At 31.0% G+C, this 23,653-nt stretch overlaps 1 protein-coding gene across 10 annotated transcripts in view; it reads left to right on the forward strand.

Annotated features, from left to right (window-relative positions):
* LOC143056928 (uncharacterized) overlaps positions 1-23,319 on the forward strand; it is a 135,991-nt gene extending 112,672 nt beyond the window's left edge. For 8 of the 10 annotated variants that reach the window (XM_076230132.1, XM_076230127.1, XM_076230134.1 and 5 more), the window contains exons 2-10: positions 11,168-11,234; positions 13,940-14,051; positions 14,312-14,472; positions 15,162-15,240; positions 17,418-17,497; positions 18,279-18,539; positions 19,322-19,447; positions 20,053-20,205; positions 20,584-23,319. In XM_076230132.1, coding sequence (XP_076086247.1) covers positions 11,168-11,234; positions 13,940-14,051; positions 14,312-14,472; positions 15,162-15,240; positions 17,418-17,497; positions 18,279-18,539; positions 19,322-19,447; positions 20,053-20,205; positions 20,584-20,984 — 1,440 coding nt within the window. In that variant the 3' untranslated portion in view covers positions 20,985-23,319. Of the gene's footprint in view, positions 1-1,269; positions 2,446-3,235; positions 3,534-11,167; positions 11,235-13,939; positions 14,052-14,311; positions 14,473-15,161; positions 15,241-17,417; positions 17,498-18,278; positions 18,540-19,321; positions 19,448-20,052; positions 20,206-20,583 lie in introns of those variants that run through there. The other 2 variants (XM_076230129.1, XM_076230130.1) reach the window with 2 other exon arrangements.
* Positions 23,320-23,653: the final 334 nt, after the last annotated feature.

The raw sequence follows: 23,653 nt of genomic DNA on the forward strand, positions 1-23,653 counted from the left end.
TTGTATAATTAAACCTAAATTGGATGCAAAGTCGGAGATCAAACGTATCAGATTCTGCTTGGATGTAGGATTACATTTGGTTTTCACAGATCGATTTCTAATTTGAAAAACAATATAAAATAATTTGATAAATTCATTTAAAATTCACAGACTTCCAATAAACCATTCTTTTTGAAATTCTCACAGATCAATTTCTAATATGGAAAAAAAGCAACAATATGAAATTATTTCATAAATTCATTTAAAATTTATAGACTGCTTTTATTCAATTGCATGTTATACAATATCAGTCTTTCAATTGTGATCTTTTTGTCTAAATTGCGGTTGGTTTATTTTATCATGACACTGTCAGCATCGGATGGTACTTCTTAGTAAATGTTTTAGAGGAGATATGGTGGAAACCAACGGAAAATTAGGACTGCTAGTCGTTCAAACTTTTGTGTTCTGCAAGTTTGGCTCAAAAGTCATACAATTCTGACTATTAAAAATTTTGTTGTCAATCTGAATATGCAAGGATTCTGATGCGAGGAAATATATTTTAAAATGACTTTTTTAGGGGCTTAAAAATATATAGTCATACAAAATAAATTATAGGTCATGAGATTGACGCCTGCATAATTTTGAGAAAGAAATTTATATACATAGTGCCCTAAATAAACGCGTTTGTATTTTTCAAATATTATTTTTGAAATCAAATTGCTCTCCCCTTTGACAACAGTATACTAGCTATAGACTCCTGGTACAAATGTATCTAATTTTGAAGTATTTCATTAAATGAAGTTTATTTATTTTAAGGTTGTTACCTAATTTAAGTATTTAAGAACTGTTCATTTTAAACAAATATGGCGAACAAAGACAACACATTTCTATATGTCAAACGATATTTAAATTAGTTGATTAAAGATAAATTGAATTGTTCTTAGCACTTTAAATCTTGGTTTGCATTACATCAAACAGTTAAGCAGGTGAAAAACAGTTCAAATTATTGATATTTATATAAAACACATGTTTTTAACGAGCATTGAGTTACAAATACTTTTTTTCTATCTTGTTCTGCCACCATGCTGAGCCGACATCGTTAATTATGTATGTTTCAAAAGTGGATCATTGAAAAAGTGTGTATTCTCCATTGAAATGTATTTTAATGGCCACTTTGGATGTGTATTTAGCGTGTAATGACCGTAATAAGTATTTATTACTTTCATTGTGGATAAATGCGTATAATGATGGTAGTGAATTATCAATAATTTACTCCAAAAACTAATTTAATGCAGTTTGCGTATGAATTCTGGAAGAGTATCAACATTTAACGTTTATCGCTAAATGTGCTGATTATATTTATCGGAATAATTTAATGCATATTCTTGGATAAATAATCTAATGTTTACCTTGCGAAAAATTGATTTGCAATTTCCTAGTTGTGGTATTATCAGTTACTTATACGTGTAAGTGAAGATTGCGGTGCACTTTTGTGATAATTGAACTGATAATTCCTCAGTGTTAATGGATCCACCTGAAACTTATGTCAATAACGTTTTATTTTTGTTTCTAACAAGTTGTGTATGCAATTCTGACTATCAGAACAGCTGATCTAAAGAAAGTGTCAGTTTTTATAGTTCATGGCGTTCAAGATGTGTAAAACGTGTTGAGTTGGATATTGAAAAAAAATATCTATCGTTCAATATTTATTTACACTTCTAAGCATTGTACTTATGGATGAATTATTTGCAAACTTATTGTTAATCGACTTTGTGATATGATATAACATTTATTAACACTTCGATTACACGTTATTTATACATGGTTTGTATTGTTTTGGATTTTTTACAAGCATTCCACAACTGCCACACATCCTACCTGTCGCATTGTTCTATGCCTGTTTTGGAAGTTGTCATATTTTAAATGCCAGCATAGACCGTCATTGTCATAACGAAATACATCTGAATCACGACAACTTTAGTCAGGAGGTTTTAAAAGCAGACTTTCGACTTTATTTTGTATGTGAGAATTTGTTATCTGAGACAATTGTGAAATTTGGCAATAGTTTTCAATTTCAGAAGATTTTAAACGTGATTACTTGAACCTTTTTTAAACAGCATTTATTCGTCACTTTTGGATTTAAAGGACACGCAGGACCCTCCTCTTTTTCAAATGACAAGAAACACATGACATATAGTGTCTCCTTTCAGCCTCAAATTTGACATAATTCGGATAACAGAAATACAAAGAGCATCTTAGCTTTCGTGTGTGTCGCCATTTTGAAAATCAATACGTGCGAGTATCATATGCAATGTATTGATACAATAAAAATCTGAAGTTACAAGTTATAAAAACAACAACAGATGTAAAAATACTTTTTTTTGTCTTAATCTGTGATCGGAAAACCGTGAAATGCTGGGCAGTGGTTGTTCAAGCTTGGGTTGTGATCCGGATAGTACTGTCCCGGTACGTATCAGTTATTATATTTAAATGTATTTCTATTATTTTAATGAATTAAAATTAATCGCCTTACTTTGCTCTTATCATAACGGTTCCTCGGTTTAATGAGCTTAAATAACTTCCCTGGATCAGGTGTAAGGCTTGTTATTATTAAGAGAATATCGACCGTTCGTACAATATTAGTTATTTTTCACAATAGAGAATCTTAGAAAAGACGGAGTTTTAAGTTCACAAATTCTCTGACTTTTATCATTAATTAGCACGGTAGAAAAGGATTTTTCATCTAATGAAGAGATGATTTTTTTCCTGCTAAGATTACGGTTCCATAGTAGTGTGTTTTTACCATCAGAAAATCTATGAAATCATCTTTGAACAGCAACGGTTGGATGTTCGCTACTTCAATGTTGCGCTAGAATAAGACATTTCCTTAAAATCGATGGGGGACTTCACGAGTGATCAATGGGTCTAGGATGAATTCTGCCAATTTATCTAATCGCTAAAGAATAGTAGGGAATACGCGTTGTAAACAATTGTATTGCCGTTTTGTATGGTTTTACACTAATTAAGTAAAGTGTGTATTTTTCTAATGATCTGAAATTGGATTTTTCACTTGAAGTAAGAATTGTTTCTATAGTTAGCTCTGAAATAACAGAATATTGAATAAGATAACGAAGCAGTTGAAAATCTTTAAAAGTTTGTGAGTGTTTTTACGTCAGATTTCCGTTCATGATCGTTCATCAACACTTGTAAATAATTATAAAGTTTCTTCCGGTTTTCAGGATTTTGAGTGATTCGTCAGTGTTGGATAAATCACACTGAAGAAGTTGATTTGAAAATTGAACTGCTATATATAAATGGATTTACAAAAACTATGTGAAGTTTATTCATTGGAAATTACGTAAATCTTGCATGCTCTAATTTGTGTATTTTTCTAGTGAAGGAAAGTTACACATACATGTGACAAAGTTACTTTTACAAATGTAGTATTGGTGCTATACTGCAACGTCACATAAACGTTTTTGTTTTACTGAAATAGACATAAAATGGCGTTTTCAAATTGTGGTACATTAGACTGTTCAAAACCAGCAATGACAGTAAGTAACGTTATCTAGTGAACCGTGACTTGACGTCTGGTAATTTAAGATGGAGGGTTGAACATGGTTCCTCCTTTCCCTAGCTGGTATCTGCCCACCTTACGTCATCTTTTAAATTGTCACGTGATATATACCGAAAAATTTGTATGAATTTTATTCTTATCATGATTTTTTTGAACGATTGAATCCTTTCAGTTTGAAAATTTACATTTCAATCCTTAAATACAAGCTAAAATACAAATTTTTAATGAAAACAATAGATTTAAAATCATTCAGGTCATGATTCAAATATTTATTATAATTTGTTAATATCATGGTAAAATTGAAAATGGAAATGGGGAATGTGCCAAAGAGACAACAACCCGACCATAGAAAAAAAAACAGCAGAAGGTCACCAACAAGTCTTCAATATAGCGAGAAATTATAAACTTGTTTCCAGAAATACTATTTCTAGAAACTAAATAAAATTATGTCATTGTATAGTCTGTATACTAGTATAGCATGTATATATGTGTCTTATCACAAGTCATGTTAATTTTATCTAGTTAACAAATGTACCAGTTTAGAAATTTACATGCTATTTACATTATTTACGATGCCCTTTTCAAAACAATTTGTTTCAATTTACCACGGAACAGTCATATGAATAATTAACGATTGCAATTATCGTTTGTATTGACTTTGTAATAAATGTAACGGAACATGAAATAGATTTCCTATAAAAGAGAAAAAGCTGGCTTTCCCATGGTAATTCGGCGTATCATTGAACGACAACAAAACGAATGCTCCCTTGGTGAATTCGACTTGTCACTACCTATTTGCGACAATTCTGGTGATTTAATTAAGAGAACCAACTTCTGCAGTAATTATTTATCAATAACCATGATAACAATTGGCATATCCCTTGAGAGTCTCTTTTGAAATTCTACAAGAAAAGAATTCTATATACTTTTCTTTCCGGTAGGGTCATGTAATTTTGTTATCGGATACATTGTATATGCATATATTTAATTCGTGCTGTCCGTTTCATTTGGGGGATATAGAGATCAAATTATTTTCTGGAAGCTACCTTTTTCATTAATCTTACAGCGATCTTATTTTTGTGACAAAATAAAGTCTATAGATGAGTTATATTTGGACTCTATCGCGTAAAACATTCTTAATTATATATTTTTGAGGTGTTGTCGCTATCTCATTTACGTATACGTCCATGGCTGCCTGTTGCAAGGGGAAAATGTGTCCCTATCCAATATACCCTCATTTGCCCGTAACAGTCCAGATTTTAATGACCTTCGCCTCGGACGTCCTTTATTACAGATCATAACAGGACCTACCAATTTATTTTATGTATTTATTGTTTATTTTTGTATCGCCCTGTCTGAACATGCATGAAATATTTGACGCTGGACGTTAACAATTATCTAAGGATATACCAAATACCGTTTTCACTAGAATGATAGAATTGTAAATGAAACTTTGATAAAAAGAATTATTACAAAGTATATGAAACATAGATTAAAAGAATGATTACAAAGTACATGAAACTTAGAACTAGTAAAAGAATGATTGGCAAAGTACATGAAACTTAGAACTAGTAAAATAATGATAAAAAGTACATGAAAAGTAGAACTAGTAAAATAATGATCACAAAATACATGAAACGTAGAACTAGTAAAATAATGATTGGCAAAGTACATGAAACTTAGAACTAGTAAAATAATGATTGGCAAAGTACATGAAACTTAGAACTAGTAAAATAATGATCACAAAATACATGAAACGTAGAACTAGTAAAATAATGATTACAAAGTACATGAAACTTAGAACTAGTAAAAGAATGGTTGCAAAGTACATGAAAAGTAGAACTAGTAAATAATGATTACAAAGTACATGAAAGGTAGAACTAGTAACAAAATGCTTGCAAGTACATGTAAAATAGAAAATAAGAACGAAATCAACTATTTTTTCCGTGATTCTTGATTTTTCATGAAAACAAAAACTGACATCCTTCTTATAGAAGACTAATATCACATGGTATGTCTGAAAATCAAGCTCAAATCAAATCCATCTCTTGCAAATTTTTTTTAATACGCGGCTGCATTTATTTGCTTTTGGCTATTCTAACGGAAACATATTGGACTATGCATCTATGGTTTATAAAAGCCATTGATTTTCATACGTTATCATATGCCTTTGGGCTTTGGTAATATGCAGTGATTTCGGTTTTTTGGCTTTTGCGTTTATGCAGTAGTTTCATTATACGATTTTTATTAACAAAACAGATGATTTCATGTTATTTATCCCCTCAGCTATCTTTCAAATCAATATTGCCTGCTTTATTTATATCAATTTAGGCTAACATTATCAATTTAATTACTTCTTTATTCTTTTTCATCTGTTTTCTCTTGGCCGCCATTTTGGAACAGAATTGATCTTTTGCTGTTCTGTTCAAGCAAAGCAACCTCCCAAAGGATAATTGAAATTACTCATTAAAAAGCAATCGAACCGTATACATGTACTTTATGACTATACCATAAAAGTTTGAAAATTTAATGATGCCATTTTAATATCAGAAAAAAAAAAACCAAAAGATTTCCGTTGGATGATACAAGCTCCAAATTGAATTTGATCATGGAATTACGTATTCTGATCAGGAAAGCTCTTTCCAATCCGACATTGCAATATAAAATGATGTATGATTCTTTGTTGCATTTTATTACGGGATAATAATACCGTGGAATGCTCTCTCAGGATTAAATTATGATCGATTTTTCCAATAAAAGGGTTATCCTTAATTTGATGGTAGTTTCAAAACGTCAAACTAACTATATTATTTTAGCCATTTGTTGTCAGTCCGTGACAGATTCAAACGCTATTCAAACGTACGTGTACTGCATAAATCAAACGCAAGCTTGAGTTAGGATTCAGCTTCTGTTTTGTTAAAGACGAATTCTTGAAACAAATCTAATTTTGTTGTTTATTGAGAACCCTTAAAACACCATCATGAACGTTTTTATTCAATTCTACTTTCATGACTCTTGTTTCGTTTGATTTTACATGATTTCGAAAATTCGATTGATTTTTTTGTCTTTTGTTGGCTTTAACCCTCTTAAGTTCCTAAGAATGGCTATCATTGGCATGAATATACAGAATCAACAATATTCATTACCAAACCATCGACAAATGTCATTTGAGAGGCTTTTCAGGTGATGGATATGTCCATCAAAATAAACCGATTTGGATTTGAGAATTTCAAACAGAAGAAAAGCAGCGAATTCAGAGACAAAAAGACAAGAGATTTGCATAATACAGCACGAAATGATCCCATACATGCTATTTATCCCAATATCATTTTCAGGGGATGGATATCGTATTTTGGGGTAAAAGAAGGGCTTTATTGTTCGTTATAGTATAAATAGTGGCGAGCATAGTTACCGAGACGTTTTTTTTCAAAGTTTACAATTTTATACCAAAAATGATATTTTTCATCGCAAAGGGGGATTATTACGTCCTCTATGTTCCCATTTGAATCCGCCACGGATATAGTTTTAATTCCGCATGTTTGAATAAGGATATATTCCAATGTTAATATATATATAGAGAGAGAAAGAAAGGCTTCTTATACTCTCTTCATGCATGCTCGTACATATTCTTAACATGCTGAATAGGATTGTATATAATATATATATACATGATATATATTGAATTTAACATATTTTAATGGTGAACTATGCTTGCTAGTTCATTATGACTACATAGAAATATGTTCTAAATAAGTATACACAAGTACTTGAAATAAGAGAATACTTAATAAGATAACCTTTATTGTGGCGATAAAATGTCGTGGGATAATTATGAATAATCCGAGTCATTTAAAAGTGACATTTAATATTAATGACTGGAAAATTTCATTCGCATAAATTTCCTATCTCCTCCGAAATTTGATACAATGTTTTATTATTGTTACATTGGGGAAAGTTGCTGTACTTATCTGATCTCAACTTACTAGAGTACGAAAACAAGTCAAAAGTAAGGGACTGGGTTTGGGAGGTGCCCAGGGGACCTGGGCCGCTTATCGGGCTACATATATGATGAGCCCGTTTAAAAGTTTTACACTAGTATTTTTTTGGGGCCCTTTATAGCTTGCTGTTCGGTCTGAGCCAAGGCTCCGTGTTGAAGACCGTACCTTGACCTATGATTGTTTACTTTTATAAATTGTGACTTGGATGGAGAGTTGTCTCATTGGCACTCATACCACATCTTCCTATATCTATAGACTTTTTTCAAGTATGACTCCGAACATTGTCTTGCCTTGGAGTGGCCAACTTTTTCTAATCCTGGATCCACATCTGGAAGCACACAGTCACCAGAACGAAATGAGAAGCAAAATCAAATAACACTTGTCACAAGTCGTATTTGAGTGTTTCAGAATAGAAATAAACCAAAATTTTAGGAAGATAATAGGTTACTGCATTCCTGCTTTTTACCATTTGTCCCTATTGCAGCGACCCAGCAATGACTATCATGGGAGTGAAAAACTAATATCAAAATATGGTTTTGAGTGTTATTTTCAGAAGTTTCCTTTTGTGTAACCCGAAGGGCTTCTGCGTAATCGACATTCCGGGTAGGACTTGATTCTGCATGACTTTTTGTATTCCCGAGGTTATTCCGAACATAAAATGATGACTTGAATAGGCAGGACCTGCTTTTCAAATGCTTTTGAAATAAGAGTTGGAAGCAGATTTCAAAAGAAAGAAAAGTCCATTATATACCTATCATATTGTAATAGTCTGAAAATTTACTCGTATTAAATAAGTCTTTGAAATATAAGTTGATTAGAATTTCGGCATAGAATTTTATACACTTGACAATCAAAAGACATATTCATTAAATTTCGATCCACTTGTAATTTTATTTCGAGTATCAATATATTCTCAAAGTCAACGTCGAATACAATTAGGGACAAGAATTTCTGACACATTATTTACTTATCTAAGGACTGGCAGTATTTATTTTAGCATTTTCTTTTCTTCTTAGTTGAAAACGTATATGTATTTTATAATGAGTAAATATGTTCTTACCAGAGTGGGTATTAATTAAAGAATATAGATATTATTATATATAAAAGTAAAGCAAACAAACTTATATAGATACGGATCCACGATTAAATATTTGACGGGACCGTCCTTTCATTAAACTGAAATAATATTTTTATTTCGTGAATGTGTATTGACATTGAGATCATAAGAAAATAAGCGCCACCAAGGATACAATAAATATTGAAACACTTAAGTCTATGAGTGAAAAAGACTAAAGAAAAAACAAGAAAAAATGTGGCTTCTCCTTAACCAAAAGTTCACCAATGGTTCATACAGGGCTGAACGTGTTTTATTCAAATATTTAAATGTTCGTTGAGACTTTCTAATTTCCAAAGAGAGAATTTGTGTTTATTTTTATGAAACCTTTGAACAGATTTTGTAGATGTGATGTATTTAGAAAGCTAATTGTTCGTTGAGACTGTCTAATTTCTAGAGATAGAAAATGTTGTTTATTTTAGTGAAACCTTTGAACAGATTTTGTACAATACGGTTTCTATTACCTTCAACAATTCCCTTTCAATATTACCATGGTAACAATTAAAATAGCAGGACTGAGAAGTTAGGAGACACAACATATTTACATGAACGTGTTGTGAAACATTGACTTTCAACAAACGTTACGTAATTGTAGTCACGTGATTTTGCGACCGGCCGTTTCAGAAAATAAATATAACCTGCACTGTGACACGGAATACTCTCTGACAAAAAACATTTCTATTCTCTAATATGGTAATAACCCATTGTTTATCTAAATTGACTATATCAGTCCCAGGGGTTATTTTAGTTTAATCAGGTTCCATTTTATCATGAAATGTTTTGTTTAGCATAAACTGCTCTTCAATATAGAGATCAATAAATCATACTTTTTATTCTTAAATAATTAGAAGTTGTCGACCTGGAGTTCTGCAAGCACGAAACAAAGACATTTACAAACATTGTCGTGTGATTTCAATAAATGCAGTCTTTGAATAGATCTAAAAGAAAACTTCAAAAATGAGTCAATATTAAGTTTTTATACAAAGACACATTGCATGGTTGTCATTGCCAACGACGTGGTTTCTAAATGTCGGATAAAATTCTGGAACTTCCGGAAACAAGGTGAAAAACTGTCGATTAAATCGTTGGCACGTCCTTTGGTTAAATTGAAGCTTTTCTATCAAAGAGGTAACGAATTGAAAACAATGTTTGAAGACAACATTACGAAAATATGATGTTATAAGTATTTGAGTAGTAAAAAGCATTTGATTTTTTTTTTGAAAAAATGTCATGAAAAAGGCAATGGAAATATACCTATGTATGATATAATTTTTTCAGAAGTAAAACTTAGAAGCACAAGATAGCATTGGGTATGCTTTAGTTTTACATGACTTTTTGTATTAACACAGGAAAAAACTTCAAAGATATCGTTTGCAATATGATGTAGCGTTTGCGTGACCTAGAGAATCCAGATAGCGTCAATGTTTTACTTGTAACGACTCAAACATTGATCTCATCTTAGACACAAAAACAATTTAGTTTCGGATAAAACTTAAACAACAGATTTTTGTAATAAAATCCGTTATTCAGCGATTTAAACATGCCGTAAAATCTTGTGTGTTTAAAGTACACATATGGTCCCATTATTAACGTTTTCAGACGTATTAAGGATTTTGAACTATAGTATTGTCGAATATCTACATTGTTATAAGAAAAAAGACGACTTTTAAAGCTGAAGAAGTACTATGTATAATAGTTTCTTTATAATTTCAAGTACACATCCTATTATACTAGTGATTTGCCCACTTAGCATGGATAATTGAAGTTTAAAATAATGTTGTAATCACACTGCCATCGCTTTGTTTCGATTTTGTATTTCAAACAGTCTGAAAATGTGTCAGTGTTACTTTAGGTATACCGTATAAATAAATTGTGTGTTTTGGTGTATGTGTTATATTGGGACATCAATTGCATTGATTAAGCTTCTGACTCAATCCCTCAACAAGATGAAGAAAACCGGAATTCGTGTATATATCGCTTCCATTTCTTTCCGCACTATTTCATCAAATCTGCTAATAAAATAGTAATCCCTCGCTCCACAAAACATAATCCGAATAATATTAAAATGAAAGCGTAATTTCCTCGGTATAATTTAGCCGGCGTATTAATCGGAGATCATTATATCGCTCGCTCTTTCGTATCTCATGCAAAGAAATCGTGAAAAATACTATTAACTAAATCAATTTGGCGTGGTCTTCGTTTTCCCAAGCATATTCGGTCATCTTACTTGTAGATGAAAACGTTTAAGTCTTAATTTCTAAAAAATAAAACAGCCCCCTACCCTTTACTGCCCTCGGCCTTCCAAGTATACAGACTCTGAGAGTTATTACTATCATTCAAACCCTGGACTTAGTTATGATATGACTGTTCTAAATTGAATATGTATTGTAGGAAATACCATCTTGTTGGAAATACATATATAACTAGTATGGTAGAAAATACCATATATACAAATTATTATATTGTTCGAAATACTGTATTGTTTTCTTATATTTTCAGTTTGGTCCATCGATAGGTGGCGTACATTCAGCAGAATGCAAAGCCGACTTGACAGAATGTTCCCCTGGTAAGTAACGTCTTATTCTTAGTGTCAATTGATTAATTTTAGTGTTGTAACGATTATCACCGATGATCGATTATATATGTTTGGATCTGTTGTAACGATTCTCCGATGATCGATTATATGTTTGAAATTGTTGTAACGATTATCACCGATGATCGATTATATGTGCACCGATGATCGATTATATATGTTTTGATCGGTTGTAAGTTTGGTCCATCAATGGCTTGTGTACATTCGACAGAAAGCAAATCAGACTTGAAAGAATGTTCCCAAAGAAAGTAACGTCTTATTCAAAATGTCAATTCTATGACTTTAGTCTTGAAGCGTACCTCCGATGATCGATTATTTATTTTTAGAAAGATTGACGATGGTAATAATAAAAAATTATCTAATTTGGTCATATTTATTTGAATTTTGGTCATATTTAATTTTAATCCTTGTGAGATTATCTGCATGATTATGAATGACAAAGATTACGAACCTCAATGTACATGTATATTATAGATATTTCAAAGCTTAGTTCTTTCATATATCGAAATTTCTAGATGGATATCTATCCATCGTTCTGATCATGTGTTAGATTAGTTGAACTTTCTTTTGCACGTGATATTTCGGTCATATCTAAGGAAAATGTTTTACATTGGTAATACTTAACAATATTTTTTTACCAGATAAATGTTCATTTTCTACGAAAATAAAGTTAAGAAAATCATTATGAAGAGCAGTTAACTAATTCCCTCTTCATCTGAAAATCATTATGAGAACGGAATTGGCTTTCAACTCGGGAAAACATTTATGAGTTTTCAATTTCGTATAATTAGACAACAAGCAAATTGAGCCAACGGATTTAATACATTATATTCAAGCATCTTACTGACTTTAAGCTTTTCAGAGCCTCGTAGTGAGATAATTAAAAGAGATGAACTTTTCACTTTCTTATCTGGTAAAGAAAATATTGATTCAAAATATCATTGCAAAACTCATACGATCCAATTAAGTAAGAATCTTCCTATTGCCTTTTCTCCAATTTGGTTGATTGGTTCAAGTGTCAATATTCATGGCAGCCATCATTCCGCGTGAGAAAACAACAGACGATAGAGGTCCCGGATCGAGTATTTACTGTAACAAAACAGAATTGCACAGTGAAAATAGAATTTGTAAGAAAATAAGCAAAATCGATACGAAACATCCATTAGTTTATGCAAATGTAAAGAATAACCAAACTTTGATGCCAGCTAAAGTCAATAGATCGTTTTTCAAGATGTCCGAACAACCGCCATTTTACGGCTACATTATTCATCTTTTTGTAAACCGTACGCTTTTATTCAGTTACATAAGATTTTCTGGAATGGTCTTACATTATTCATCTTTTTTTTTAACTGTCCTCAGTTACAAAGATGTTCTTGAAATGAATTTATTTTGTTTTTTGCTATAATAATTTGACTTTGACGGATGCTTTTTTTTTGCATGTCGTACATTGTGTTAGGGTACCTGTTGGTTTATTCCAGCCAACAACATAACATATTTTCTTTATCAGTTCCTATATTCATTGTGTTCGTCGATACTCAATATCGAAGACTTCATTCAAGATCGTAATGGTTGGATGGGTGCTTCATTTCTGTATTCTTCAATTTTTAGGTAATTTTCCCCCTTCTTTAATTATTTGTTCATTTATGCCCCACCTACGTTAGTAGAGATTTTAATGCCAAATTAGATTTTTTATCCCAATTTTACGGTCCACTGAACAAAGAAAATGATAGTACGAGTGGGGATCCGTGTACTATGGACACATTCTTGTTCTCTATTATTTTAATTTCAGCACCCCGTTATTCTCTATTACTGATTTTTGGGGGCCTATTTTTCTCTATACTTTATTTGATTTGACTGTTTGTCTTCAGTATACGTCCCATATTCTTTTTTTTATGTGAACCCTATCAAGACTCTCGTTTATGGTTCTGAATGAAACACAATCTTTTATAGATATGAAAGAAACCATGGTATCATTAAGAAAATGCCCTCATTTTCGAATTTTATCAAATTTGTTTTAATCGCAATAAAAGTTGGGGCAATAAAAGATAATGAACCAACAGTTGAAACAAAAAAAATCTTTCTTCTCATGCAAAATTTATTATGCTTTCTATCACGATTAAAAAACACGGCTTGAATTTAATAAGATTTCCTTGTTATCTTTGTCTTAGGGCTTCTTTCTTCGAAGAAAATCAATACTCCCTGCAGCTAATACAGATTTCATGATTACTGAGTATAAAATGGCATAAAGTCATTCCATGATAACTCTTTTATATCATTTTAGTCTTAATAGAAACAGATTGTTATCACCCCTCGGGGAATAGCAATAACGAAATAAAATACGGTGCAGGCGAGTTTTCAATATAAAATAAAGTAAACAACTGCTTTTCTAATGGGAGCATCCTTATTCATTACTAATAAACCGAAAACATAAACTGCTACTTAAAAGGGGGTCTCATTTAGGGGGGAGGGTCTGATCCTTAGAAGGGAACCCACTTTCCTTTTGAAATCAATTTATACTTCCGTTTAAGTTTCGAACATAAATATTGGTCTAAGGTTTGTTAAAGGTCGAACACCCTGTGTCGTCATTTCTTCTGGTCCGGCTGAAATAAAAAGTCCAAACCTAAGTACAATGTTCATCGTTCCCAGTAACATTACATTATTTGTTTTTATTCTTACAGGCCACGAAATGGTCAAATGCAAGGGAACAGAACTGAAATACTACTGTCAGCAATGTAGTGACACGACTTTCCAACCGAATGCCAATAGATATGGAGACCGGTGTCGGTTGAGGTAAGTAAAATATCCGAACGGGATCATATTGACAAAAAGAAAGATTTTAAAAGTAAATACGAAGATCGAATATTGAGACTGACTTTTCGTAGAATTTCTTCATATCACATAGTTATGATTTGTTTCAATCAGTACACTCAGTACAAATCTTTAATTTCACTTTTCTGACTAGATGGCAATTTGTCAGGAAATCCTTATGAAACTTTGTTTGCACCAAGATCACTAAATAGATGACATAAATGTCCATTTTATAATTCCAGAAAAGCCTGTTACAACCAGTTCATGCGTTACAGAGATTATGGTAGTACGACACGTGATGCAATGTGTAAATGTGAACCTGGCTACCATTTTGAATCAACAGATCAACGAGCATGCGTACAAAACAATTACTGTGATAGAGGTTATGGACAAACAGATTATGGTGAGAGGAAAGATATGCTACCATGCACTCTCTATTTCTATTAATTTAAAAAAGTGACTCAATTTGTAGATGGAGTTCAAATCAAAAAATGAAAACAAAAATGTATCCATGAATAATTAATCCAGTGACGTTATGCCTATTGTGAAACATGACAATGTCACTATATCAATTTTGTGTGTCTGAATCGCTTTTCTGAATTTACTTTCATCAAGAACACCTAACCCCCTCTAAAAAAAGAAATCCAACTTGTCGTAAGAGCGGCGAAAGATACCAAATGATGACTGTAGTACACTGAGATTCCTGTAAATTATAAAATCCTGATAGAATACAAACTGTTCGAAGAATTGCATTCCCTTATTACCGACTGATACTGAGATCCCTGTAAATCCTGATAGGGTACAAACTGTTGGAGTTGCATGCCCTCACTATCGACTTATTGACGAGATGCTTCCAACTTAAAGCTCCTGCTTTGCTTGTGTCCCCCTTCATGTGACTCAAAATAATAGAAAATGGTAACTGCACTGGACCAGAAGTGTTACTAATATTTCGATATTTTTTTAATAATAATAATCATAGTAGTGAAATAATCAAACAACAAATTATTGGATAAAGATTTATAATGTCAAAAGAAAATATAAAGCTGTAGCAACAAATATTGAAAAAATATAAACTTGATGATATTTTTACAGGTTCCTGTGAGCGTTGTGTAGTAGGCAGTACATATTCAAACAAAAAGGACAAACTACAAAGGTGTAAGACGGTTACAAAGTAAGTTTTGAAAACGAGGTTATATTTTGGTGTTGACATGAATATCAATAATGTGGTCATTTTAATAAATTTTCTGTTAACAAAACTTTGAATTGTTCGAAAAACTAAGGATTTTCTTATACCAGGCATAGATTACCTTTGCCTTATTTGGCACATCTTTTTGGAATTTTGAATCCTCAATGCTCTTCAACTTTGTACTTGTTTGGCTTTATAAATATTTTTATATGAGAGTCTTATGTAGATGAAACGCGCGTCTGGCGTACTAAATAATCATAATCCTGGTACCTTTGATAACCATTTAAGTGTTCAGTTTGTATCAGGATTTGCCTACACACTTCTGATGCGTCATTTACTGACGAATCACGTGTCTTGCATTAAAAATTATAACCCTGGTATATTTGGTGAGTTTTTATCACAACAATACCTCTTTCCCTTATTTTAATTAGATTATAACTGCATTTGGTAGACATTTTGGGAAATGTGGATAATATTGTTCACAAAGCAATCATCATGTATCTTGATTTTCACATTAAAAAATGAAGTCAGATGGTTAAATTTCGTTTCAGTGTAGACGCCAATGAAATAATTTGAATAGTACATGTCTCAGGCTGCATGTTTTGACTTTAGGGACGTGGCAATATCTATATAAATTCAATTTAAGCTTTATTCTACAAAAAAACATGATTAAGGTTGGGACATTGATGACTCCTTCCCTCCATTAAAACATTTATGCATTTAGTTTACATGCAATCTGTAAATGTTATTCTGACCAACTAAAATAATGTAAGAAATATCAAAGAAAAAGTGTTAGCTTTAAACAAAAAACTAACCTATGTTTATTATCATTGAAATTAATACCTCAAAGGAAGGTAGATGAAATTTTGAAAAATATTGTGGATCAGCCAGTCCTAAACTAAACCTTAATCTTAAAAACTATTATAAATTGTAACAGGATGGTGTTAGTTAAAGGTTAGGTTTTTCAATTCTAAAAACTGTAAATGTTTATAGTTTAAATTTCAACCTGTTACATTGTTTTTATAGGACAAGAAAAGACTTGATGTTGGTTTTATGTTTAACAAAGTATTTAAAAGGATGAATTGATGTTTAGTTTTAAAGGCTATTTCAACACAAAGCTTTCATTAACATCTTTCTGATTCATTTAACTTGAAATATTTTTTTGAAAGGATCAAAGTCGAACATTTGATGTAATAATATGAAAACCTTTGATCAATGAGTAAAGTCTACATATATAAATAAATGAATCAGCTACAATATGGTATATACTTTATACAAATAATAATTCACAGGGATTAAGACAACAAAACCCACAATAAAACTTATTTATATATAATTTATTATATTGATAGAAATGCCCTTATATGGTTATATATTTAAATTATTACCATTCCTTGCAAATCTTTCTTATAAAAACAAGAAGAAGTTAGAAGATTTATTACTAAAAAATGACGCTAGATTCTTTGAAAGGAAATGATGGTTTTCATTATCTGATTTAAAAAGACTAAGACAATCTAAGAAATACCTGGAAACAAACTCACGTTACTGCTTTGAAAATACTAAGCTTTCAAAGTAATCTAATATCGCTACGTTTGACTTAGATTTTTATGATCGGTGATCTAAAAGATTCCATTCTTAACTTTGAAATTCTTAAAAAAAAACTGGTAAAATGATCTGCAAACGTGTTTTTGTTTGTTTTAAATGATTCATTGCCAGATCTTTGAATCGAAACAGACACAAAACATATATACTGTTTTCTATCTTGACACGTGTAGTCCACCATGAAAGTGAAAAAGATGGTAGAATAATAAAAGTAAGATACCTGTCAATTTCTGTCAGAGAAATTCTATTTACATCGATGTTTAAGAATGAAAATAAAATTTAAAGGATTTTTTTCAGTCATAAAGTTAAGTTGATGAATAGGCTTAAAAACAAACTTTCTAAAATATAAATGTTATAAATGTATTTTTAGAATTCAAAAAAAATATTATTGAAAACAATAAACAAAAGTTAATTCATTTGCCAAAATAAACATTAACATAACTCTACTTGCTGCAGTTAAAAGTTAACATTTCAACTAATTGTTAGAATATTATAACACATGTTGGAGATCAAAAGCGTATTTTATCAATTTCTGCTCACGATTTTCTTTTATGTTTCAGCTGTGAAAAAGATAAAAGATGTACAATAAAACGTAGTAATGGAACTGGTGATAACGTCTGTAGTACATACAGAGTCAAAAGTAAATATAAATATCTTTTCTTCTTTCTATTATGTTTTATTGACGACATAAAAAATCAATGAAGGATAAAAACTTAATTCAAATAGTTTGGGTCAAAATTGCTGCAAGTTTTGTTTAGTTGACATCGATTTTATATATATCCTTATTGGTCAATCAATTTTCCCCAAATTAAGTTAAGAGGGGTAGGGGCGTCAGTGAAAAACTATATGAATTAAGTTTTTTTTTATCCTACATTGAACTTTTGATATCGTCCCTTATTATAAAAAACAAAACGTTGGTTAATTTGTTTCTGTATACTAATGTTCGTCTATAGATAAAGGTTTTAAGCTTTGAAAATGTATGCTTCAATTTCTGGCCTGCATTGTTTTTATTAACACTGCTGACTTGGATTTGTCTCAAAATTGATATTTTAACTTCAGTAAACTATTGTTGCCTTAATTTGAAACTCTGAAAAAGATGCCTATTAATAACACATGTAAGATTTAATATATAGCCATTGCTTGTCAATAATTTGACTTGTACAGTCAGTCTAGATGCTATTAGTTACATGTGTCATAATATTTGATTATATTTAGGGTAATGACAATAAATAGATTACATTGTGTTATTTGAATTAGCATATCACCTTTGCTGCAGGTTTGACTATGTTCATGTTCAAATAAAGGTTAATTCTGTAGTGACAATGCAAAGTGTTGCACCGAATTGTCAATTCAAAAAAATGAAGCAGTTCAATTTGAAAAATTTAGTATTAAAAATTAAATGAAAAACTTTTTGTTTTCAGATCCGTCTAAAGACTGTACAAATCCACCGCCTGTACATCAAGGAAATGCACAAAGTGGTGGACTATCCGAAGGCGCCATTGCAGGAATTGTTTTAGGCGTCCTGGCAATCATTGTTATTGTTGTCCTTTTGTTCCTATTTCTACTGAGCAGACGACGAAAAGCACATGCTAAGAATGACCAGATTGATCCAGATCATTTGGAACGGTTAGCATCACAGATTGTGGAAAGGTCTGCTAAAGAAGAACCATATCGAAGAAAGGGTATGCGCAGATAGAAAATAGTTTTCATAATTCACCACAATGTAATTAAAATCAGGGATTTTTTTACATTTTCTATTCCTTATTTTATTTGTATCACCAGCCCAGTAGTCAGCACGTCTGTGCTGACATGAATTATCATTGTTGTCATTGATATGGTCATATTTATAAATTAACTGTTCAAAAAACTTTTGTATTTTTGATATACTAAGGCTTTTCTACCTCAGAAATAGATTACCTTAGCTGTATTTGGTAAAACTTTTTTGGAATATTATTTTGGTCCTAAATGCTCTTCAACTTCGTATTTTATTTGGCCTTTTAAACTTTTTTGGATTCGAACGTCACTGATGAGTCTTTTGTCCACATCAAGAAAACGCCCCAAGGGATATAGTGTATACTTACAGTGAATGATATAGTGTATACTTACAGTGAAAACTTTCGTCAACTCAGCAATCATCTATCAAGAAAATGTGTGGAAAAATTAAATCAAATAAAGAAAAGTTCCAGATTTTTTCACTGATTACCAGAATCATACATCAACTTGAGTTTCCTTTGTCAGATCATTAATCTTCCTTCTTTTTTTGTTAACATTGACCAAGCGTTAATAATTGATTTTGGTGCCTGTTGTTAACGATATCTCAAGGAACTGTTGTGGCTAGTTTATCAATTTAACATAGTTCATCAATCTCTATATCAGAATTTGTTCAGAGTGATAATTGTCTTGGATACAAGTTGGGAGTATGTAGTTTATTATCATTCTAATGTCGTAATCTTTCTTGTTTAAGTGTTGACAGCATCCATGAGAGAAATAGAGGATAACATAAACAAACAGATATGGTCGTTACCACAAGAATTATTCCGGAATCATACTCGAGATGCTAAATATGAACTAGTGGTGGAACAATATAAAGGTATGGTTATATTGTATAAACGAGATGTTATCAAACCCCTTCTTAGAGACATGAAACTCGGAAAATTATCTTATACGGAAAACGGAGTTTGTTTTTCGTGGATAAGATACAATTAACACTTTCAGCAAAAACTGAATTCACTCTTGTGGGACAGATTCCACATAATGGGACACATTTCACATTATTGAGGAGTATTTCAACAATGTCCTATCAGTTGAAATTCTCCATTCAATCCAGGTACTTCAACTTTCTAATGCACACTTATTTTTGTTCAAGTCATCGTTTCCTAGATATATATGTAAACACAAAACACAAAGGTTATAATAGAAACAAAAAAATAGATGATAACAAGTCAAGACAAGACAAGAAAACAACCATGAAGACAGAATACATGCAATTAACTAATGATTGGGCAACTAGAAACCTACAAACAGTCAGAACTGTACAATTATGTTTTCTAGAAGGCTGAGCAGTTCCTGTTTAATTTAAAAAAAGGAAAACCGAAATGGTTCAATTTATAAATTGATAACTCCATAGCATTTAATACTGTAGAGCTGCTAGTGTACAATGGAATCCTCATAACACTCTTATTGTTGTATTTTCAGACAAAGATCACAAATATGCCATCAATGGTTACATGCAGGATTGGCGTGAATGGCGAGAAGAGGCTGGTGATGCTGTCGAAGAACTGTTTGCCTGCCTGAAAAAGGTCAAACGGGAAGACATCATTTATAAAATATGTAGCAAATTCAGAGAAGGTAATTAAACATCTGGGTTCTTATTTGGTTAACTTGAGTTGTGATGATGATGTCACATTGATGCTATTGCATTATGGGTAATCTAATCATCATGAACATCATGGGCGTGACATAGCAATATTGTCTTTTCTAACAATATTTAAATTAAATTATAAATTACATATCCTAAGGAAATGTTATACTTCATGAAATGCGTATGTGTTACAGTAACATTCATGGTACTATTAACGTTCATGCTATTAAAGAATATGTATTTAAAAGACGTAAAAAGTTTCGAGTTCTATTTATCTTACTTGATCAGATCATCAATTCTTGATAAAATGTGTTTTACACTTACATTTACTTATCTAAGTACTTATTCAATTCATTTCTATTTAGCTTATCCAGAAGTTGTGATTGATGCAGAAACCCAACTAGAAAATGGTGTAGTTAGCAGACGTTCAAAGCGTCAAAATAAGGAAGGAGTAATGGATGTTTTGTTTCCTTGTTGCTCAGCACAGGATAAGTACGAAACCGAAGAAAATGAACAAGTTAAATTCATGCTTGATGATTCGAAAGATGCCGCGGCACCACCACAAACACTTGAATTTGAACCAAATGAAAAGGGCAATAACTCTAATGATTCTAATGACAATGGCGCCTTGACGCCACAGGAAGCTGGAGATGTATATCGTGGACATCCAACACCAAGTGCTCCTGTACTGGATGATTCAGGCAACATTCACATCATTATACCAATGAATAGGTCCGTGTCATATCCTGTTCAAGCTAGTTCATAACTGGTGCTACGACTGTTTCTATTGGTTAAAGGTTAATGTGCTAATATCTATAGCGTGTTCTAAAGCTTTTGTGCTTGAACTTTAGGGTCAATATCAGTTCAAGCATGATTCCTTGCCTCTTTACATGTGTTCATGAGATCAGAATTAATACAAAAAGCGGCATTAATCTGTAAAATGTTTAGAATAAACTTGATAAGGAAGATCGTTTTCACATTTGCATAAAGGACATTGGCCAAGGGACCAAACGCAAAATTATACAATGTTAATTGTATGCTACAAGAGACATAGATTTTGATAATGTTTATATTAACTTTTGCATGAAATGCAAATTTTATGTTGTAAATTTGACACCGTTTCATCAACAAACGGAAAACAATTCAAGAAAGACAACTCAATCTTAAACTAACATTGAAGTAATTGTATGACAGAACTTGTCAGTGAATGAACAAAGACAAAAATTCCTGAATTCAATCAGTGAACATTGGATGTGAGTTGTGATATTTGAATCCTTTTCAAAAAAGGGTTTAATGCCTGTTACTTTAATTAAAGTGCTTTTATTTTTGTTTTGTAATATAGGATTTAATCTTTTATGAATGATTGTAATGTGTAGATGAAAAAATAAACGTTTTTGTGTAATATATATATATACTTGTGAATAAATGATATGTCTTACAATTATGAGGGGCATGTAGAAATTGGTTATAATTATTCATTAAATATTTGCTTTATAACGTTTATTATCAGATAATTTCAAACGTAGACTTTTACAACATTTACAATAGCATTTAAAACAAACATACATGTATTCGCATTCATTTATTGTTTTTAAGTATTCTTCAAACCTTAATAATTAATGCAAATTGACCCACAAATTGATCATAATGCACAAAGAAAGTGAGATTAAATACTGCGGTGGAAGAAGTCATATTTGTTCATGATTGTTTTAGACCAGTAGTAATGTGCAGTTTATTTCTGGTTCATAAAAATCAATAACACACATCTAAAAAAATTCAATGTTGCCGAACTATCTATTAAAAAACAACAACATTTACAAAATAATATGAGGAATGCATATTGTTTGGCTATCGGTCGCTTTTAATTAAATTTGAAAGTAATTTCATAAAACATATATCAATTAAGATACTTACAAACTTTGTGTTGCTCAAATTGATTCATGAATAAAAATAACTACATTTTTATGATATATCAGTAGTTTATATAAGTTTTCGTATTCTAAAATTTTGTAAGGCGAGCTATGAACAAGTAAAGTAGATTTTTTTTATAGATAATGTATGTCACAAAAATTATGATACATCCATGGTATTTGTTTATAGTTTTAAAAGTGCATAATTTTTTATCTTTTTTTTTCTATCAAAAGAAACTAAAACAAAATAGATTTTCAATGAAAGATTGTAAAACAAATATGTATTCCTATTGAAATCAAAATTGAAATATTTTTTTTCAAATAGATTTTTGTTGAAATTTAAACTAAAAGAAATTTAAAAATTATGATTGTCAATACAATTATTTAGTTTTTGTTACTTGATGAATTCCCATAATGTTTTTTCAATTAAATATTTGTTTATTTGATCAATTTTCTTTGTTTATAAGTCTAACAACATTTATATATATGTATACTGTAAACGTATTTTGTGTGCAGTTGTTTAAAAGGTTTAACAGATATATTCTTTCTCTTTGAAAAAAAGTTGTCAAATTATAATTTAAATATTTTTCATGTTTATTAATCATATCAGATGTTAACCACATTTCATGTATCATATATATGGTATCTTTTTTCAATTCATTTTATTTTTTTTATTTTTGCATTTACTAAATGTTCATTATTAAAATGACATAACTTTGGTTGTAACTGAATTAATTTAAAATTGCAATTCATTTACTAAAAACAATCTGTTCTTACCATTTCTCTTGTTTTAAATTTCATTATTAAAAACGACAAACATGATTGCAATATTTCATATCACATCACCAAAACAAAATGTGCAGTATATATATTTACAGCTTAAAGCAATTAAATCTCCATAAAAATTGAATTGGTCCACTTATTTCCTATTAACAATCTTATATTTTACGATTATCAGAAGACGACATAATCATAAAACAAATTTGCAATATTCAATATTTGTGTGAATAGATATAATGATTTGTACTGTTGATTATTCTAAATGTCAAGTCCCTATTTCTGATTTGAAATCCTTATTTTCTGTGTATACATGTTATAAGTTCAATAAAATGTATTTGTCATAATTTACTTGCTATCTTAATTAAATTGCAATGTCATCTACATTTAGCTAATAAAATTATTTTGTTATAATATTCTTTATATATTCATTGTGAGACTTGTGGATGATGCCATCTTGTCTGATCTAAAAAAAAAATCACGTCTTTCGGAGAACTTCCACACTTCTGGTTTCAGAGTATACAGAGAAGAGTCATGAGTTAGGTGATAGTTATGGAATAATTTTGTCACAGGTGACAACGGATATATTCAATTGTAGTAACCTCAATCCCGTCCTCTTTTCCTCTATTGAAACCAGTGGTAACACTATTTGACGGTCGTGTTAATCTTATGGTCGGTCTTTTAGGTTTCAAAACTACTTTCGTTTCAGATAAACCATGACTATCAAATGATAACTATGGTACCGCTT

The sequence above is a fragment of the Mytilus galloprovincialis genome, chromosome 13, assembly GCF_965363235.1.
Source record: "Mytilus galloprovincialis chromosome 13, xbMytGall1.hap1.1, whole genome shotgun sequence".
NCBI classification, from domain to species: domain Eukaryota; kingdom Metazoa; phylum Mollusca; class Bivalvia; order Mytilida; family Mytilidae; genus Mytilus; species Mytilus galloprovincialis.